This window comes from Trachurus japonicus, chromosome 14 (genome assembly GCF_045865225.1).
Source record: "Trachurus japonicus isolate A0001 chromosome 14, Traja_1.0".
Taxonomy (NCBI): Eukaryota; Metazoa; Chordata; class Actinopteri; order Carangiformes; family Carangidae; genus Trachurus; species Trachurus japonicus.
In genome coordinates, this window is record NC_140920.1 from 25,811,688 (window position 1) to 25,832,385 (window position 20,698).

Consider the following 20,698-nt stretch of genomic DNA (forward strand, 5'->3'; position numbering starts at 1 on the left):
TGTGGCTCAGCAGCCAGGTGATGCACACAGCACAACAACACAGCACACAACAACACACAGCACAAGAGTCAAGACACAGCGCAGCAACATGTGCAGGCTGCTGCAGCAGTGCACGTCAAAGGGACACCGCCGAAAATAAAATAAATAGGCTACACATTTTTATTAAATTAATTAATATTTAATTGTTGGACTTGGAGTCTGTGAAATAAAGCTATAATAACACGTAGTTTTGAAATTGTTTTTGCGCATTTTTACATCCATAAAATGACCAAAAATGAACACTATAAGCGGATTTCTTGATAACGAATTATTTAAACAGCATTTGTATAGAAATGATTCCGTCCCAAGCCTTTTGATCCAAGCGGTTTCCACTGTATTTTGATTGGTTAAAACAGCCTTCCACACGTGCATTGCGTCACTTGGTAGCGGATTTCACGGTTGCGTGTGTACGGAGTGTTTTTATTACACCACTGGTGTGGACGCGAAGCAAAACTCCGGTTTCAAAAATACCCGGGCTCGTATGGACAAGGCCTCAGTCTCCACACCTGGTTACAGTCCACCTGCTCCACTCGCAACATCAACTTCATAGACAATTTTAATCTGTTCTGGAACCGCTCCCCCCTCTTCAAAAACGACGGCCTCCACCTGAACAGGCACGGTAGCCGCATGCTAGCGGCTAACCTGCAGCACGCCATCCATACCACCGCACATGCATGACTGTTTACCTGCCACACCCCCCCCACTCACTCCGCTCACTCTTCTTCTCCGCCCAAAGCTTCACTGGCAGCTCACAGCTCACTCATGACCACTAGCACCTCCCCCTGGTCACATCAGTCATTACACCCACAACCTGTAACTTTTCACATTCAGACCATCAACACATGCAGGCACCCCCGCCCACTGAGCACAAGACATCCTGATCTGGTCAACCTGCGTCCACTTCCCCGGTCCTCACAGCCCCTCACAATGCAACATCACCTCAAAGTAGCCTTATTTAACACCCGCTCCCTCAACAACAAAAGCCTCATCCTCAGTGAATACATAACAGACAATAACCTGGATTTTCTCTGTCTCACTGAAACCTGGCAAAAACCCCTGGACTATTTTTCATTAAACCAAGCCACCCCCACAGGATACACCTATATGGACAAACCCCGCACAGAGGGCCGGGGAGGTGGCATTGCTGCCATCTACAGAAACAACATCAAGACAACCACCATCTCCATTCCTCCTGCCCCCTCATTTGAACACCTCACCTACAAACTCTCTGGTCCCTGTCCTCTGGTCACAGCCATCATATATCGCCCCCCCAAACCACATCCCTCCTTCCTTTCTGATCTTGCTGACCTTCTAACCCAGCTATCTGCCATCTCGCCATCTGTTCTCCTCCTAGGTGATTTTAATCTACATATTGACAGCACAGACAATAAACCGGCCACAGAATTCCTGGAACTGTTAAATTGTCTCAACTTCACCCAACATATCAACTTCCCAACACACAGCCGTGGTCACATTCTGGACTTGGTCTGCTCCACCAATCTCAACATCCAACAGTTAACCAGCCACAACCTGCATATCTCTGACCACCTGGCTATCACCATGGACATAGACATCCCCATCCCCACCACAAAACAAAACCGGACCATAACCTTCAGAAATCTTAAATCCATCTCTCCCTCTGCTCTCTCAACCTCACTTACCCATTGTCTGTCTGCTTCACCCCGCCCACCATCTGATGACCCCACTGACCTGGTTAACTACTACAACTGCACACTTTCCTCCTGCTTGGATCAGCTTGCCCCCGCCAAAACAAAAACAGTTTCTTTCACTCACTCTGCCCCCTGGTTCACCCCCACACTCCGCCAAATGAAGACCCGGAAAAGACAACTTGAAAGACTCTGCAATAAAACCGGATTAACAGTTCACCTTCTCGCCTACACCGACCACCTACAACAGTACAAAGAAGCACTCAACGCTGCCCAGACCACCCACTACTCCCACCTCATCCACTCTGGCTCCAACAACCCCAAGGCTCTGTTTTCCACCATCAACTCCCTTCTCAAACCTCACGACAACACCTCCTCATCATTCACTACTGAAAAGTGCCAATCATTCCTATCATTCTTCCAAACAAAAATCAACACCATTTACAGTAACCTCAACACCTCCAGGATCCCTCCCATCTCCCCGCCTGCCTCCCTCCCTGCCTCCCCACCCACCACTATCCAGTACCTGACCCACTTCTCTCCAGTATCACCAGCACAACTCACAACCATCATGACCGGAATAAAAACCTCCACCTGCACCCTGGACCCCATACCCTCCAAACTCATCAAGGACTGCCTCCCTGTCATCTCCCCACTCATCATTGACTTCATTAACGCCTCCCTCCGCTCTGGTTCTGTCCCCCAAACCCTCAAACTGGCTGCCATCACTCCCATCATCAAAAAACCCGGTCTGGACCCTGACAACCCAAATAACTTCCGCCCCATCTCCAATCTCCCCTTCCTGTCAAAAATCCTGGAACGTGCTGTCGCCTCACAACTCACAACCCACCTCACCTGCAATAACCTGTTTGAATCATTCCAATCTGGTTTCCGTACAAAACACAGCACCGAGACAGCCCTCCTGAAAGTCACCAACGACCTCCTCCTCTCCTCAGACTCCGGACACCTCACCATCCTCATCCTCCTCGACCTCACAGCAGCCTTCGACACCATCAACCACTCCATCCTGCTCTCCCGTCTGGAATCCTCTCTCCACATCACTGGCACAGCACTCTCCTGGTTTCACTCCTACCTCACCAACCGACAACAGTTCATCAGCATCAACAACTGCACCTCCACCACCGCTCCCCTGTCACAAGGTGTCCCCCAGGGGTCGGTGCTTGGTCCCCTCCTCTTCATCCTCTACATCCTCCCCCTTGGCCAGATCATCCGTCAGCATGGACTCCATTTTCACTGTTACGCCGACGATATCCAACTGTACATCTCCACCAAAGCCATCACCAACAACACCCACTCCACCCTCAGCAACTGTCTCACAGAAATTAAATCTTGGATGCAAACAAACTATCTTCAACTGAACAGTGACAAATCGGACATAATCATCATTGACCCCACATCCCGCACTAAAGCCAGCCACAACTTCTCCCTCACCTTTGATAACTGCACTTTGTCTCCCTCATCCCACACCCGCAACCTAGGAATCATCTTCGACAGTAAGCTAAGGTTTGACCTCCACATCAATCACATCACCAGGACCGCCTTCTTCCACCTCAAGAACATCGCCCGTCTCCGCCCCTCACTCACCTTCTCTGCTGCAGAAACCCTCATCCATGCATTCATCACATCCAGACTGGACTATTGCAACAGCATCCTCTATGGTTCACCATCCAAACTCCTCAATAAACTGCAATACATCCAGAACTCAGCCGCACGCCTGCTCACCCACACCCGCTCCAGAGATCACATGACCCCCGTCCTCCGTGACCTGCACTGGCTGCCCATCACTCACCGCATACAGTTCAAAATCATCCTCCTCACACACAAAGCACTTAATAACCTGGCCCCCCCCTACCTCACAGACCTGCTCCATCACCACACCCCCTCCCGCGACCTCCGCTCATCCGAAGGAAACATCCTGTCACTACCCACACGGACCAAGCACCGAACCTGGGGGGACAGAGCCTTCTCCATCACTGCCCCCTCCCTCTGGAACTCACTCCCCAAACCCATCCGCACCTGCACTCACCTCCCAACTTTCAAGACCATGTTAAAAACACACCTTTTTAAATCAGCTTTTAATACATAATTTCTGTGTGTGTTTTATATGTTTTCTATGTTTTATACTGTCTTTGCTGCTTTTAATTGAATGTCTTGTGTTCTTAACTGCATTTATTGTATGTAAAGTGTCTTTGAGCTTTTGGAAAAGTGCTTATAAATAAAATTTATTATTATTATTATTATCTGTAAAGTTGAGTGCAGTAAAATTAGGGACTGAATGACTATGCTGATGACGAGCGAAAAACAAACATTTACATACCCCGTCAGCGTGGCGTGGCACATGCACCAGGAGGAGAGGGAGAGAGGGAGCCAACGAACATTTTGGGCGCTGCCAGCGTCTATGCTGTAGCGTGGTGAATGCGCGACAGCGGAGGAAAGAGGAGTGCAATACAATTAGGGACTGAATGGCTAAGGCTGATAACGGTTCGGAGCAAACATAACATACCGCATAGCGTGGTGCAGTTCAGGCACCAGGAGGAGAGGAGGGACATTTGAGTCTGTGCTGTCGGATGTGAATGCGCAACAGCGGAGGAGAGGAGTGCAGCCATAGATATATATAAGAAGACTAGATGACTCACCCGCAGCTGTTTCCCAATGACAAAGCGTAGCCAGTACGGCGGCCATCTTGGGACGGGCAACTCTCTCCCTCAGAGCATTAAGCCTATGGTGCATGTTCTGCTATAATGACCATAACTTGCTCAGTTTTTGTCCGATTTCAAAACAGTTTGATTTTTATGAACGCCTATGCAGTTATGATGCAGCATATTTAGAATCACGGATAATTTTAATAATGTATTTTTTTTTGTAAAAGTAACATTATAGTGACATTATGCAAATAGTTAAAGTAATAGCTACATACTGATTTATTTTTCACAGAGTTATGAATCGTTTTTTTAGTGCAGATGACTGGATCACCTATCTTCTGCACTGTAACTGCAGCCAGAGTCAGAGCAAGTTGCCCGTCCTCATATGGCCGACTGTGAGCTACGCCTGCGTGTAGTCCGATCCACCCCCTTGAGTGCAGCGCGCCTGCAGCACCTGAGACCAGGTAACCCGGAAGGGGAAGTGTGCACCAGCTGCTAGAGAAAGGCAGCACTAAGAGTCCCTCCCTCTTATATACTCTGGGCTCAATTAAAGGGACGGAACCACACCAGGAGCAAAGAGAAAGTACCCATCCCACTACAATCGCATTCATTACCACCTGCCTGGACTATTGCAACTCTCTCCACACTGGAATCAATCAATCACTCCTCTCCCGTCTACAATTAATTCAAAACGCCGCAGCCAGACTCCTGACAGGGACACGAAAGAGGGACCACATCACCCCTGTCCTAGCCTCTCTCCACTGACTGCCAGTTAAATACCGCGTTGATTTTAAACTTCTTTTATTTGTATGTAAAGCCCTGAATGGAGTGGCCCCCTCCTACCTGACAGAACTTCTAACCCCTTACTCCCCCTCCAGACCCCTCAGGTCGGCTGACCAAGAGCTTTTAACAGTCCCACGGTCCCATTGCAATCGCTGCCCCCAGACTCTGGAACAGCATCCCCCTCTCAGTCAGACTTGCCCCCTCCATCGACTCTTTTAAATCAAGACTAAAAACTCACATTTTTTCTTTAGCTTTTACATCCCCGTGATTTCTCTTTTTCTATTTCCTCCATCTTTTGTTGGTTGCTGCTTTTGTTTTGTTTTATCACTTTTTAATAATTCTTTGTATTATGCCTGCATTACAGCACTTTGGTCAACTTGGGTTGTTTTTAAATGTGCTTTAGAAATAAACTTGATGGATTGATTGAATATCAAATATTGTGTTGGTCATAATATATCTAGAACAAGTTACTGCTTGTCTGTTGATTAAAAAAAGTTGAAATATTTCCATGTATGACCTATTAATATGTAATTATAACTTGTGTTAGTTCATAAAAATTAAATTATTATTTTTTTTAAAAAGGCCACAGTATCGTGATAATACCTGGAACCGTGATACTTTGTCTGGTATAGTATCGTGGGTACTCATTTTGGTATTGTGATAACTCTACTCAGGAGGACTGCCTCTCTTATTAGTCCTTCCTGTCTCAACAGTTAAAGCTTGGCAGAGTTTCATCATCACAGAGAACAGGACGCAGCACTGACACAGTGAAGAAGACATTTACCTAATGACTGCACTGTGGACAGGAAAAGCTCAACCAGTTTTACAATGAACTTATTCAACTCAGCTCTGGGGAAAAACATCACTTTTATGCATCCTGCATATTTCATTATAAGTGGATTTATTGGTATACCTAACATTAAGGCTTACTATGTCTTCCTCTGTTTTGTGTATATTGTTTCAGTTCTGGGAAACACAGTTGTGATGGCTGTAATAGGTTTAGATCATAATCTAAAGACTCCTAAATATATTGCAGTTTTTAACTTGGCATTTGTGGACTTGTTTGGTAGCTCTGCTCTGGTGCCAAAGGTTCTTGACATCTTTCTGTTTAACCATCGCTACATTCCCTACAACGACTGCTTGACGTTCATGTTTTTCTGCTACACCTGCCTGTCAATGCAGGCTCTTAACCTGGTGGCACTGTCCTATGACAGACTGGTGGCCATCATCTTTCCACTGCACTATCAAGTCAAAGTGACTCACACGTTCATGTTGTCTTTGATTGCCTCTTTCTGGCTCTTTGTCATTATTGTTACACTTATTGCAGTTGGACTTCTCACAAGACTTTCCTTCTGTGAGTCTGTTGTTATTAACAGCTACTTCTGTGACCATGGTCAGATATACCGATTGGCCTGCAATGACAAAACTCCAAATTATGCCATTGGTGTTTTGTTACCAGTGCTTATTCTTTGGTTTCCACTGATATTCATTGTGTGTAGTTACCTATATATTGGCTATGCTTTGAGTAAAGTGGCTACATTTCAGGAAAGACTTAAGGCTTTTAAAACCTGCACAGCTCATCTTTCATTAGTTGCAATCTATTTCCTGCCAATATTAATCGCATTTACTTATATGGAAAAAATACATCCCAATGCTAGGATGATAAACCTGTCTCTGACCTCTATCGTTCCTCCCATGTTGAACCCAATTATTTATGTTTTGCAGACACAGGAAATCAAAGAATCTCTAAAAAAGTTATTTAAAAACAGAATGCAGTTAAGTCCAATATAACAACAAAGAAGTAAACTTATACTGTAGTGAGCATTGTTTTTTGAATTTTACATGAGGCATAAATTTGTTATGTTATGTTACGACTGGTCCGTGTACATTATAAAAATAAATTGTCATTGCTAATACAAGATATCTTTTTATAATCAATACAAATGTTTGAGATTGCATTTCAAATTAGATCAAAATCCCTTTAAATGACACCACACTCAGTAACTACCACACCAATTCTTGCAATGTTAGGGATATTACAAGGACAATAGAAATATCTACTTGTCCCCCACATTTCTTGTTTTAATGTGCTGGCAGGCATTCAGAAGCCAAACGACTGATGTGTAGATGATGCATTTGAATATTATATAATCACAAAGCATTAAGAATTAGAAAATCAGTCTATGCTAAAGTTGTTTGATTCGGAGTCACAGCTTAAATGAAGTGATCAGTTATAAGGGTTGTTGCAAAATCTAAATCTTTTTTCTTGTACATAACAACTTTAAAAAATTGGTAGTCAAGTTTTTATGTGGAAGTATTTTTGTAGTTACTGTCATGTGTTTTCATGCAAAGTTTAATGCATTTAAAGAGGCTTAATTTTGCATTCATAAAGTTGCTACCCAGAAATCATTCTCTGGAAAATCATTTTGGGGTGAAGGCACCTAAACTCTGTGGTATGCCTGATAGCTGAACTCCTGACAAAATGTTTTGTTATCACTATATCCAAAACTGTGTTAGAGATTAGAGTTCAGCTTCAGGCCATGTTTTTTTTAAACTAACACAATCAAAGGCAAGTTTAAAGAACTGATCGATGAAGATGCAAGCTGAATTTTCTTTGTTGCTCTTTGTATGTGTTGCTGCAGCCGATAGTCACATATAAGTGTGGGTGATGTGGTTAAAATATCATATGACAACCTTTTTGGGTGGAGTCACAACCCATGATCTTAATCTCGTCTCTTCATGTTGTCTTTTCTTGACAAGATGCGTCAGAATAAACTTAGCTTTCTGCAGAGCTCATGTGGAATATTCGTTTGGACCGCACACTTATTTATTTATGAGGGGCTACATGAAATTAGCCTCGTAAACCAGCCTCTCGCGGAAATGCATTTCATTTCATTTCTCGGGAGAGTCTGGCCTCATCCCCCCTCTAAGCGTTTGGGGTGGGCGGCAGCAGGGCGGGAGTAGTAGCAAAGACGGTTTAATATCTTTGGTAGTAGCGTTGACAGACAATCCCATTCAGCCAATCAGCAAGTTGGTGTAGTGACGGGGCTTTGCACCAGTCGGTCCCTGATTGGCCAACGTGCTGTGTCAATCACAGCGGACGACGCTGATTGGCTCGGCCTTCTGAGGGTTACAGTCCAAACGTTCAGAATGGGGATGAGGCCAGACTCTCCCTCGGAATGAAATGAAATGCACTTCCGCGAGAGGCTGGTTTACGAGGCTAACATGAAATTGTTTTAATTTGAAAGTTCAATGTTGGCTGAGTAGCTAGCCCAGACTCCTGGCACCACCAACTGTCTCTCGTCTGCTGGAATCTGGTCTTGAACTACAGCTGGTGACATGGTTCTTGGTCTGCTTATGTAGAGAACTGGTTCATGTGGAGCAACACCAACCTTACTGAGGCTGCAGAGCAGAACAAATGCTGCTGTCTGCAGCTAGAGTTGGAAGGCTAGCTGTTTATCCCCTAATATAGTCTGCTTATCAGAGACTGAACTATTGAAATAAAACATGTAAATAGAGGGACTTTTTAATGACTCCATCTGTACGATCCATCAGAAGATCAGATCATGTGCCAAAAATAATTTTGTCGACCCATAGGCAAATATTATACGTATGTTTGACAGATTCACTGAAGTGGTGTTACATTTCTTTATACCACACATCTACTCTGTGGGAGGTTTGCCAAGCAAGTACCAGAAACGTCGAAACTTCTTTGCAGAGCATTTCAGAATGAAAGACCACAGTAGCTTGAAGTAAAGTGCTGCTGTGGCTGCAAATAAAAAACTTTGTTACACTGTTATTTTCTGGGCGAATAGGAAGTGTTTTTTGTGAGTAACTGTTGTTGCTTATCTGGAGAGCTATTTCCAAAACATCAATTTTTTATTTAATGAAAAAAAAAAAGTTTTTCATTTATTTATTTATTTCAGTGATCGAATGAATAGTATATATTGGTCATACAGTATAAATAACAAAAGCTGACCATCTGTGTGGATAAACAACTAACAACTCATCATCATACATGAATACACCTATTAACTTCACACAGTAAAATTCACACAATGACTGAAAAGGACTAGGCTGAAGTCCAAGGCTTATTTTTGCTATAGATAACCCAGAATATCAACAGTACAATAATATGGAGGGCTAGATACAGTAATATTGTTGCAAGTAACTGACCACTGCTATTCCATTACCTTTGAATGGAAATGTGTCTCTTCAACCTGAATTGTCTTGTTAGTTTTAATGAGTGCAGTGCAGTACATCACAGGGGTCAAAGACTGACCTTACCGACATGAACTCAGGAGGACTGCCTCTCTTATTAGCCCCTCCCATCACAACAGTTAAAGCTTGGCAGAGTTTCATCGTCACAGAGAACAGGACGCAGCACTGACACAGTGTAGAAGACATTTACCTAATGACTGCACTGTGGACAGGAAAAGCTCAACCAGTTTTACAATGAACTTACTCAACTCAGCTCTGGGAAAAAACATCACAATAGTGCGTCCTGCATATTTCATAATAAGTGGATTTATTGGTATACCTAACATTAAGGCTTACTATGTTTTTCTCTTTTTTGTGTATATTGTTTCAGTTCTGGGAAACACAGTTGTGATGGCTGTAATAGGCTTGGATCATAATCTAAGGACTCCAAAATATATTGCAGTTTTTAACTTGGCATTTGTGGACTTGTTTGGTAGCTCTGCTCTGGTGCCAAAGGTTCTTGACATCTTTCTGTTTAACCATCGCTACATTCCCTACAATGACTGTTTAACGTTCATGTTTTTCTGCTACACCTGCCTGTCAATGCAGGCTCTTAACCTGGTGGCACTGTCCTATGACAGACTGGTGGCCATCATCTTTCCACTACACTATCAAGTCAAAGTGACTCACAGGTTCATGTTGTCTTTGATTGCCTCTTTCTGGCTCTTTGTCATTATTGTTGTGCTTATTGCAGTTGGACTTCTCACAAGACTTTCCTATTGTAAATCTCTGGTTGTTAACAGCTATTTCTGTGACTATGGTCAGATATTGAGGCTGGCCTGCAATGACTATACCACCAGTTTTGCTTTTGGTCATGTGTTACCAGTGCTTATTCTTTGGTTTCCACTGATATTCATTGTGTGTAGTTACCTATATATTGGCTATGCTTTGAGTAAAGTGGCTACATTTCAGGAAAGACTTAAGGCTTTTAAAACCTGCACAGCTCATCTTTCATTAGTTGCAATCTATTTCCTGCCAATATTAATCACATTTACTTCTTTGGAAAAAATGCATCCAAATGCTAGGATCATAAACCTGTCCCTGGCCTCTATCATTCCTCCTATGTTGAACCCATTTATTTATGTTTTACAGACACAGGAAATCAGGAAATCTCTAAGAAAGTTATTTAGAATCAGAGTGCAGTCCAGAATTACAATAATGAGGTAAATACAAGTACTCTTCGTGCACCTCTTTAGTTGATCTCCTTGGATGTATTAAATTGATGTCATAGTGTTTACAGCAAGATCTGCCACAGAGCTGAAATGTTTATCATGTCCCTGTTTTGGAATTAGATATTGTAACATATATAAAAAAGGGTAAACATGGATATTAAAGTTCTTCCAATTTCATATTGGGCATAACTCCCAGCATGGTAAAACTATAATACTGGGTTTATTTTGTAATGATACATTAATTCCTAAAAATTAAAATTGACTGTTTAATTAATTAAGGGTTCAGAACAAGTGTTGGACTCACCCATACTAATTTCAACTCTTTTATTGCTGAGAAAGAGTTGTGATGGCTATACCATGCTTGGATCATTATCTTGAGAACTGTTAACATTTTTAACTAGCATTTGTTGACCTCATTGGTAACACTGGTTTAATGTAACCATCACTATGTCCTTTACAATTTCTTGACCCAAAATGTTAAGTTGTAGCTGGACATTTTAACAATTAGCTGAATCTATCATCGTCATGAGGGCTGGCAACTTTCATGTGACTTAATTCATGATGATTGTAAAAAGAATATTGATTGATTTAAAGCTGTTTTCTATATAAACATGGAAAGGTAAGAAATACAGTAACATTATGAAAATTGTGTGGTATAAGTCTTTTATTGACTCTGTCTCTGAATGGGTCGAAAGCAATAGACTTGCTCTTAATATAACAAAAACTAAATGCATTGCATTCAGCTCTAACTCCATGCTTAGGAGGAATCATCATCTCTCCTTATACATCAAGGACACAGCTCTTGAGCAAGTCCATGAGGTCAAACTCTTAGGAAACTATCTCGGATTACACATATTGATAATATAGTTCTCAAAATGGGTAGAGCCATTTCAGTAATAAAAAGATGTTCCTTGTACTAATAATTACACTATGAAACTTGTAACTCAGGCACTGATACTTACTCACCTTGACTACTGTTCAATTGTATGGTCTTGTGCTTCAAATAAAGTTACACAAGCTTCAACCCGTGCAAAACAGAGCTGCACGTCTGGTCTTAGGTTGCCCTTTCAGAGCCAATGTCAACCAAGCTCCAGTGGCTGACTATGAATAGTAGGCTGTCTTGCACAAGTTTTTACCTTAAATAAGCCCATATGTTTCTTTTCTAGTATCCGTCATATTCACGATGTTCGTAACCATCATACAAGACAGGTTGCAAAGGGCTTATTTGTTGTACCTCTTGCAAAATCATGCTCAATGCAAAAAACAGTCTTATATAGAGCCATATCTTGTTGGATGGAACAAGCTACCTGATAGGCCTAATGCTAGAAGCATAGATTTGGTAACTGTTTTAAAAAAATATCAGGACAGACGGCATAGACTATTTTAAGTCTGCTTTGATCTCTGGTCTTTCCAGGGTTACTTTAAAGTTTATGTCTTGTTATAACTGATTTTGTCATTGATGATATTGTTTTTGTTGTTATTGGTATGTTATTGTTGTATTGATTTTGTTAGTGTCTTGTGATTTATTATTATTATTATTATTTATAAATATTGTTGAAGCTTTTCATATTATTTGGAAGTTTAGTTTCATTTCATGTGTGTTTTATGTGGCTTTTTATGGACCCCAGGAAGAGTAGCTGCTACCAGGTGTAGTAATAAGTGCAACATATAAACTTCTAATACATGATAAACAAATAACATGTTTACTGTCTGATGGACTGATATGGACTTGTCCCTGAAGATCAGTAGCTTAGAGACAATAAACAGTGGAGTCACCTTATTTGACAGAAGAGGTGAGAGCTGCTTCTTTGGTAGCCATCTCTGTCACAACAATTAGAGCTCCAAACAAACAAAGGGAGAGAAGGGAGTGCAACTCTGTCTACATAGGACAACACAGTGCCGACACTCACCGACAGTCACTGTGTTTTGGACAGTTTTTACAATGGACTTATTCAATTCAGCTCTTGGGAAAAATATCACTTTTGTGCATCCTGCATATTTTATAATAAGTGGGTTATCTGGCATCTCAAATATTAAATCTTACTATGTTTTTCTCTTTTTTGTTTATATTGTCTCAGTTCTGGGAAACACGGTTGTGATGGCCCTAATATATTTGGATCATAATCTGAGGACTCCAAAATATGTCGCAGTCTTTAACTTGGCTTTTGTAGACCTGTTTGGTAATTCGGCTCTAGTGCCAAAGATTATCGATGTCTTCCTGTTTAACCACAACCGCATCTCCTACAACAACTGTTTGACATATCTTTTTTTCTGCTACACCTGCCTGTCAATGCAGTCATTTAACCTGGTGGCACTGTCCTATGACAGACTGGTGGCCATCATCTTTCCACTGCACTATCAGGTGAAAGTGACCCACAGATTGATGCTGTCTATGATTGGCTCTTTTTGGGTTTTTATTGTAGTTGCTGTGCTGATTGCAGTTGGACTTATAACAAGACTTTCCTTCTGTGCATCTGTGGTTGTTAACAGTTATTTCTGTGACCATGGTCAGATATACCGTCTTTCGTGTAATGACCATTTCCCCAATTATGTCCTTAGTTGTTTATACCCAGTTCTTTTGTTCTGGCTTCCACTTGTTTTTATTTTGTTAAGTTACCTATACATTGGCTGTACATTAGCTAAAATGGCAACCTTTCAACAAGGCCTCAAGGCATTTAAAACTTGCATAGGTCATCTGTCATTGGTGGCAGTCTATTTCATCCCGCTGTTAATTACCTTTACTCTGATGGAGAAAATACATCCTAATGCCAGGATCATAAACTTGTCTCTGACCTCTGTTTTCCCTCCCATGTTGAACCCAATTATATATGTACTACAGACACAAGAAATCAAAGAATCTTTGAAAAAGTTATTAAAAATCAGAGGGAAATCCAAAATAACAATGAAAAAAATAATCCCAATGTAAGAATAAGGCAAAAAAAAAAAAATCATCAGTGATAACTAATGACATCACCCCCATATTTTGGTGTTGAAATGAAAAAACAATGATCTAAGCCTCTAGTACTCTCAACCTGTACTGTCAGGTTAGGGCAGACCTGTTAATCAAATAGCTTTTCTTCTTTTTAGTTAATATTAAAGTCACACAACCATTTTTAAATATGCCACCTAGAAAAATAAGTACCGAACCCAAGGGGTAAGAATGTTTCCTCTATGTTTTCAAAACTAAACTAAACAAAAGACAGAAGAAAAAATATAATACAGTACAGTAGAGAATGCTCCTGTATGCTTGTTTTTGTCCTCATGTGTTTGCAGTTATCTTTTAATGCAAAATTTTTACTTTTGTTTGAGTGAGGAAATATAGCATAAAGAGCAGCATCTTTGCAGAGTAGAATTTGTTAACAGAGCCTTGAAAATATATCTCTATTGTCTCAAATCAGTAATTGCTCAAATAAGATATTGTGATCAGTTTGTGTCTCTGCCTATGTTACCAAAATGAAATATATCTTGTATTCATTGTGTTATTCTGATCAGTGTGTCTCTCCGCTTTAAGCCAACACACTAGTGCTGTGTGTTTAAAGCAGAAGTAAGCGGAATATTTGTGTTAATATAAGTCTTAAATAGTTATATCTTCCGACAACAATCACTTACATAGAGTGTTTTGTCCGAAACACGGATCTGTCAGTCACTCTGCTCTGCTGTAAGCCGAGGAGAAAACTTTCCTTGTATCCTACAACCTTTATCCAATGAGGAGAGAGAATGGCATAAAGGGGCTCTCTGTGTGCAGCCAAGGGATGCACGTTAATGTGGGACGAGGGCGGGGACTGCTAACTCCATCGGCTGACAAGAAGTTAACCAAGACGACCGGATCGCTTACTTCTGCTTTAATGGGGATATTGAAATAATTCTTTCTTTGCAATAGAAACATCAAGATGCAGTGTCATCTTTACATTTAGGCAATTATTTGGCGTTGATTTTATTTGTTGAAATAAAAGTAGTTCTTATTAATACAAAATTATTGCATCAGTCATTGATTCCTCCTCCAGCTTCTAGAGGTCGCCTAACAGTAAACACAATGAGTCATATTAACTCATTTACAGTTTTTTCCCTCAGTGTACAGCCAGTGCCAGCACTTTCTACTACTTTTCAAACAGCCACAGAATATGTTGTGCTATGATTAAAATGACATCAAATGAAAGGAGAGACTCTCGACTTTCACCAGGGAAAAAAAGAAAGTTTGTAGCATTTTCTACTTTTTAGTTATCCTCATTTGAATACAGCATGTTTTCTCCAAATTCAGCATTCTGGGAGAGTAATTCTGCGGAAAAACAAGTTTAAAGTGAAGGAGACATTTTCAAGCAGAACTCTCTTTTGAACCTTTAATTTTTTTGACTATTTTTGACTTTGCAATGATTCTCTCTGTGTCTGTCTGACACAGAGAGAATCTCTCTCTCAAATGACCTAAATAGGCTAATCTTTTTTTATATATTGGAGGGATGTGTCGTGTAAAATTTTGCATGTGATGCAGAGTCCTGCATCGGGTCGGATCCCCGCGGGTATCCGGCGGGTACCCCGCAAAAACGGTGTTCAACGGGTGGATAAGCTGTCTTGTGAAAATTCACGGGTCGGGCACGGGCGGAACTCAAATGAACACGGGTGGGTACGCGGGTGTATGTGTCGGCCTACAGAGGAAAACTCACGCGCAGCTGCATGAACCAGCGTAGCAAATCATTTTTTTTTATCACTCAACGGCAACAACAGAGCAGCATCTTGATGTAAATAAACGATCTTTGGCCGCTCATGTGACCGCTCACAGCTTTCCCTGGAGTTTAGCCTGTCATGGCTTGACTGCTCAGCCTCTGGGTAAGCTACAAACACACTGATGGGATCAATGTAAAGGCTGAAGTGTCCTGCTTTCATTAAAAAAAGAATTACGTCGCTATCATTCTCCGTTCCGGAAATAGCCGCGAAAGAGTACGGCTCCCACCTCTCTCTTTTCTTTTCTTTTTTCTTTTTTCTAAAGAGTACGGCTGTACCTCCGTTATCGCCGGTGATGACGGCGATCTAACGGGCAGCGGGTCGGGCAGCAGGTCTTAATATTGACGGGCGGGTCGGATCCGGGTTGTATTCAGAAATAATCATGGGTGACGGGTCGGGACACGGGCTTAAAAACCAACGGGTCGGGCGGGCGCGGGTTTCCAAAATTGGACCCGTGCAGGACTCTGATGTGATGGTGTTGAAGGAGAACCATAAAATGTGTAGGCCTTATTATGTTACCCTTATAATCAAAGTGTGTATTTCATTTATCCGTGTTTTAACTCTAGGCCTGTATGAGAGCAGGTGGGGGCACCTACACAGTTTGCAAGTTGGAGAAATAGCAGAAAGGATTAACAGTACGAATGGTGGAGGGAAAGAGAGCGAAAGGAGCAATATGCAGACTAACATAATAAACATGTCAGCGTCCAATGTTTGATGTCAAAAGTATAAATGGTGTGGTAAAGGAGGGTGAAGTCAGTCGTGCTGTGTTGTGTGGCAGGGCCCTGTCCTTGTATATGACTTGGGTTTGAATAAAACTCTACTGCATCGAACTTCAACTCTCGTCAGTGCGTGATTTGAAGACTGTAGTTTATTTTATATTGGTGTATTAAAAATATGGCTAAAGAGATAGAAGATTGAACTTGATCTCCAGCCCAGGCCGGGTTTGAAGACACAGATGGTGGATCAAAGAAAAAATTCGGCTTTGCCTTTGATAAGGGACAAGATGCGTTCATGTTGTGAGAGAGCCAGTTTGTTTTGATATCGTGAATACCTAAAACTTTGATTACATGAAAACAAAGGGTTCAACAAGGGTTCATAGGTTTGATGAGACACTTATTTGCTATGGTTACACGATGGCGTGATCAGGGGGCTTCTGGCCGTCCGTTCACATCCGGTTCGGTACGTTCATGTTCGGTGTACGGAGCGTAAGCACTTGCTGCTACAGTCTGCTCCTGTGATGCATGATCACATGACTTCCTTTAATCACAGGGACACCAAAATTTGTCACAGGGTGGGGAACGGCGCCCTCTAGCGTAAACAGTGAAAAAAAAAAAAAAAAAACTAATTGAAACTCGTTTTTGACATGCTGGGCTTTAAAAAAAAAAAACTTGTCCAAACTTGTATTTGGCACTGAATGAGTTAAGATGTTTTCATAGATTACCTCCAGGCTTATTATTATTATTTTATATGGATAGGCCTTTAATGGATAGGACAGTTCAGGTGACACGTAGGATAGGGCCGCTCGACGTGGGATTCGAACCGGGGCCGCCTGCAGTGAGGATTGTAGCCTCAACACATGGGGCGGGTGCTCTACCAACTGAGCTAAATACCACCCCACCTCCAGGCTTATTTTTAAAAGAACCATCGTCTTACAAATCTGCTCAAGTTATGTTTGTAAATGTAATAACCTGCCTTAAATGAATCCTAGCTCTTTCTAGTCATTCAGCGAACACCTTTTCTTAAATGAAGGAATTTTATTGTGAACCGACTACAGTAAATGTTGATTCTCTGAGGTCGAACAAACCTCAGAAAGTGACTGTGAAAACACTGCTGCTTGTGTCGTTTATTCTGCGGAAACACGTCTCATATATTGGCTCATCTACAGCGTGAAGAACATGGACTGGCTCCTGTAGATGCAGCGTTAGAGTTACAGTGTACCTGGTACCAGGTACTATTTTTAGTACCACCTTGGCCCTGGTTCCAAGAGAGCCGAAGCGATACTAAACGTGATGTCAGCCGACTACCTTCCACTGCTTGGGCAGAGCGTCGTCACTGGAAGAGTGTAAACGCTACGTCCAAATCAAACCCGGAAATTTCAAAAACAGAGCGGCAACAGTGACCACTGATCTGTATCGATACTGTTGTTATTCCTTCACCTGAGTTAAACGATGCTGTGTGGAAAACCACGCTGTGGTCCGTTAACGAGGTGAAGACGAGTGAGTTTGGAGCTGACGAGAGGATCGAAAAAAGAGAGGCGGACAATGTGGCCCCGCGACAATCCCGCTGAGGAGGAACTAGAGAACTCAGCTGTAGTGGAAATGCACCTTTGCCGTGCCGTGACTGTGTAGTGGGAAAGCACCAAAAGATTGACCTCACCGACATGAACTCAGGAGGACTGCCTCTCTTATTAACCCCTCCTGTCTCAACAGTTAAAGCTTGGCAGAGTTTCATCATCACAGAGAACAGGATGCAGCACTGACACTGTGTAGAAGACATTTACCTAATGACTGCACTGTGGACAGGAAAAGCTCAACCAGTTTTGCAATGAACTTATTTAAATCAGCTCTGGGGAAAAACATCACAATAGTCCGTCCTGCATATTTCATTATAAGTGGATTTATTGGTATACCTAACATTAAGGCTTACTATGTTTTTCTCTTTTTTGTGTATATTGTTTCAGTTCTGGGAAACACAGTTGTGATGGCTGTAATAGGCTTGGATCATAATCTAAGGACTCCAAAATATATTGCAGTTTTTAACTTGGCATTTGTGGACTTGTTTGGTAGCTCTGCTCTGGTGCCAAAGGTTCTTGACATCTTTCTGTTTAACCATCGCTACATTCCCTACAACGACTGCTTGACGTTCATGTTTTTCTGCTACACCTGCCTGTCAATGCAGGCTCTTAACCTGGTGGCACTGTCCTATGACAGACTGGTGGCCATCATCTTTCCACTGCACTATCAAGTCAAAGTGACTCACAGGTTCATGTTGTCTTTGATTGCCTCTTTCTGGCTCTTGGTCATTATTGTTGTGCTTATTGCAGTTGGACTTCTTACAAGACTTTCCTATTGTAAATCTCTGGTTCTTAATAGCTATTTCTGTGAGTATGCTCAGGTATTGTGGCTGGCATGCAATGACTATACCATCAGTTTTATCATTGGTAATTTGTTACCAGTGCTTATTCTTTGGTTTCCACTGATATTCATCATGTGTAGTTACTTAAAAATTGGCTATGCTTTGAGTAAAGTGGCTACATTTCAGGAAAGACTTAAGGCCTTTAAAACCTGCACAGCACATCTTTCATTAGTTGCAATCTATTTCCTGCCAATATTAATCACATTTACTTCTGTGGATACAATGCATCCAGATGCTAGGATCATAAACCTGTCTCTGACCTCTATCATTCCTCCAATGTTGAACCCAATTATTTATGTTTTACAGACACAGGAAATCAGAAAATCTCTAAAAAAGTTATTTAGAAACATAATGGAGTCCAGAATTGTAACAAAGAAGTAAAATTATATTGAGCATTTGATGTGTTGTAAATTTTGTTTCCACCATAATTTACTTTATAGTAAAACTTTCCTTGCAAATATGAAATGTATTTTTGTAAAATCACATACATGTTTGCATGATGAGTTTCAAATGATATGTTGGTGAAGAGATTCTGAAATATAAACCCATTCATAGACTCAATAACTACCACAGTTATTCTTCCAATGTTAGGTTTATGACACTGACAACTGAAATATCCACACTTACTGTGTTACTTAATACTTGCCCTTCATATTTCTTGTTTTGATGTGCTAGCAGTAATTTAGAAACCCGATGCCTGATGTGTAGATGATCCATTTGAATTTTATATAATATAAAGGTCATGAATTTAAAATAGCAGTCTATTCTTAAGTTGTTTAAGTTGTTGGGGCGGCACGGTGGCACAGTGGTTAGCACTGTTGCCTCACAGCAAGAAGGTCCTGGGTTCGAATCCCCAGCCGCCCAGGTCCTTTCTGTTCTCCCCGTGTCTGCGTGGGTTTCCTCCGGGTGCTCCGGTTTCCCCCACCACTAAAAACATGTCGGCTAGGTTAATCCTCCAGTCAGCGCCCCTGACCAAAGGCACTGGCTCATAATCTGGAGTTGGTCCTCAGGGATGGGTTAAATGCAGAGAAAGAATTTCACTGTACTAGCTGTATATGTGACAAATAAAGTACCTTTACAGAGTCACAGCCTGAATGAAGGGATTAGATTTGAGGGTTGTTGCAAAATCAAAACCATACTAAGAAATGTAGTGCTATAGATGGAATTTCCATGTCAATAATTAACCAATCAAGTTATTTTGATAAAAGTATCAAAAGTAACATTTTATCTTTTATTCCTATACATAACAGTTATGTTTACAATTCTTATATTCACTGTTGCCCATAAAGTTGGAGTGATGTTGTTTTCAGATTGTACATTTCTCATTTCATTCATATTATAAAGGTTAATTATGGTTTAATCTTTATAGTGGTGTGCTTGGAAGAGATTGATCAATAAAGTTTTTAGAAGTTACACACTTTATCTAGAATAAATCACCCTGTCACAATAATTTCATGAGAAAGGGTAAAAAAAAATATTCCACGTTCTTGGGCAGCAGTGTACATAAGACCTTTCTGGAATAGGCAATCTGTGTCTGAATGGACATTTGTTTTGTAGTTATTTGCATGTGCTTTGATATAAAATTCAATGTATTTAAAGATACTTAATGTTGTATCTCTTAAATCTCTCTCAGGAAATCATTCCCTCGAAAATTATTTCATGGTACTTTAAGTCCATTCTCAGATCTGGCACCTAAACACAAAGTTGTGGTCAATGGCTGGTCCAGTGTTCAATTTATGTTACTTTACTGCTGTTGTAAACTGTGTAGTATACTCTAGATGCCCCATAGTGTCTCAATAAAAATATGTAGAATTGAGTTGTTGGTTTTAATGGGTGCTGTGAGTTCATGGGCCTAAAATAACAAATAAAGTAGGCAGCATTCATGATTACATATCACTTGTTTTAATTGGGCACAGGAGCAGCAAAACGGACGCATTTCTGTCCTCTACACACTGTGCGATTTTAGCAGTCTTATAAGACTATTGCATGACACACTGTGCGACACCAATCTTTGGTACGACTTCAAGCTTTATGTGTGCAGACTGTACGATGATCGTTCTACTGAATCACAGGTCCACCCCACCCCCACACACACACACGTGTCTGTCACCGGCAGAGGAGCACTACCGCCAGGATAAAGTTGGTTTTCAACAAAAAGCAAAATAATTACATGTTCAGCCATGAATAGGCAACTTAACACAAAAACTATAGGCTTTAACAATACTCTGAATTTAAATTGGCAACAAAAGTAAAGAGTGCAAAG

At 41.3% G+C, this 20,698-nt stretch overlaps 5 protein-coding genes across 5 annotated transcripts; all 5 read left to right on the forward strand.

Moving 5' to 3' along the window:
- The first annotated feature begins 831 nt into the window (after positions 1 to 831).
- Positions 832 to 3,813, forward strand: LOC146974871 (uncharacterized). The gene has a single exon (XM_085798959.1). The coding sequence runs from the start codon at positions 967 to 969 to the stop codon at positions 3,811 to 3,813; it is 2,847 nt and encodes a 948-aa protein (XP_085655085.1). The 5' UTR covers positions 832 to 966.
- Positions 3,814 to 5,980: 2,167 nt separating this feature from the next.
- LOC146974872 (olfactory receptor 52K1-like) lies at positions 5,981 to 6,943 on the forward strand. The gene has a single exon (XM_085796870.1). It carries the CDS (start codon positions 5,981 to 5,983, stop codon positions 6,941 to 6,943), a length of 963 nt encoding a protein of 320 aa, XP_085652996.1.
- A 2,663-nt stretch (positions 6,944 to 9,606) lies between these two features.
- Positions 9,607 to 10,579, forward strand: LOC146974873 (olfactory receptor 1C1-like). The gene has a single exon (XM_085796871.1). It carries the CDS (start codon positions 9,608 to 9,610, stop codon positions 10,577 to 10,579), a length of 972 nt encoding a protein of 323 aa, XP_085652997.1. The 5' UTR covers position 9,607.
- Positions 10,580 to 12,507: 1,928 nt separating this feature from the next.
- LOC146974874 (olfactory receptor 1f45-like) lies at positions 12,508 to 13,510 on the forward strand. The gene has a single exon (XM_085796872.1). It carries the CDS (start codon positions 12,527 to 12,529, stop codon positions 13,508 to 13,510), a length of 984 nt encoding a protein of 327 aa, XP_085652998.1. The 5' UTR covers positions 12,508 to 12,526.
- A 4,334-nt stretch (positions 13,511 to 17,844) lies between these two features.
- LOC146974875 (olfactory receptor 1E16-like) lies at positions 17,845 to 18,816 on the forward strand. The gene has a single exon (XM_085796873.1). The coding sequence runs from the start codon at positions 17,845 to 17,847 to the stop codon at positions 18,814 to 18,816; it is 972 nt and encodes a 323-aa protein (XP_085652999.1).
- Positions 18,817 to 20,698: the final 1,882 nt, after the last annotated feature.

Excerpts from the sequence above, each read along its gene's own strand:
- LOC146974874 (XM_085796872.1), top strand. The coding sequence starts at position 12,527 with ATGGACTTATTCAATTCAGCTCTTGGGAAAAATATCACTTTTGTGCAT.
- LOC146974871 (XM_085798959.1), top strand. The coding sequence starts at position 967 with ATGCAACATCACCTCAAAGTAGCCTTATTTAACACCCGCTCCCTCAAC.
- LOC146974873 (XM_085796871.1), top strand. The coding sequence starts at position 9,608 with ATGAACTTACTCAACTCAGCTCTGGGAAAAAACATCACAATAGTGCGT.
- LOC146974875 (XM_085796873.1), top strand. The coding sequence starts at position 17,845 with ATGAACTTATTTAAATCAGCTCTGGGGAAAAACATCACAATAGTCCGT.
- LOC146974872 (XM_085796870.1), top strand. The coding sequence starts at position 5,981 with ATGAACTTATTCAACTCAGCTCTGGGGAAAAACATCACTTTTATGCAT.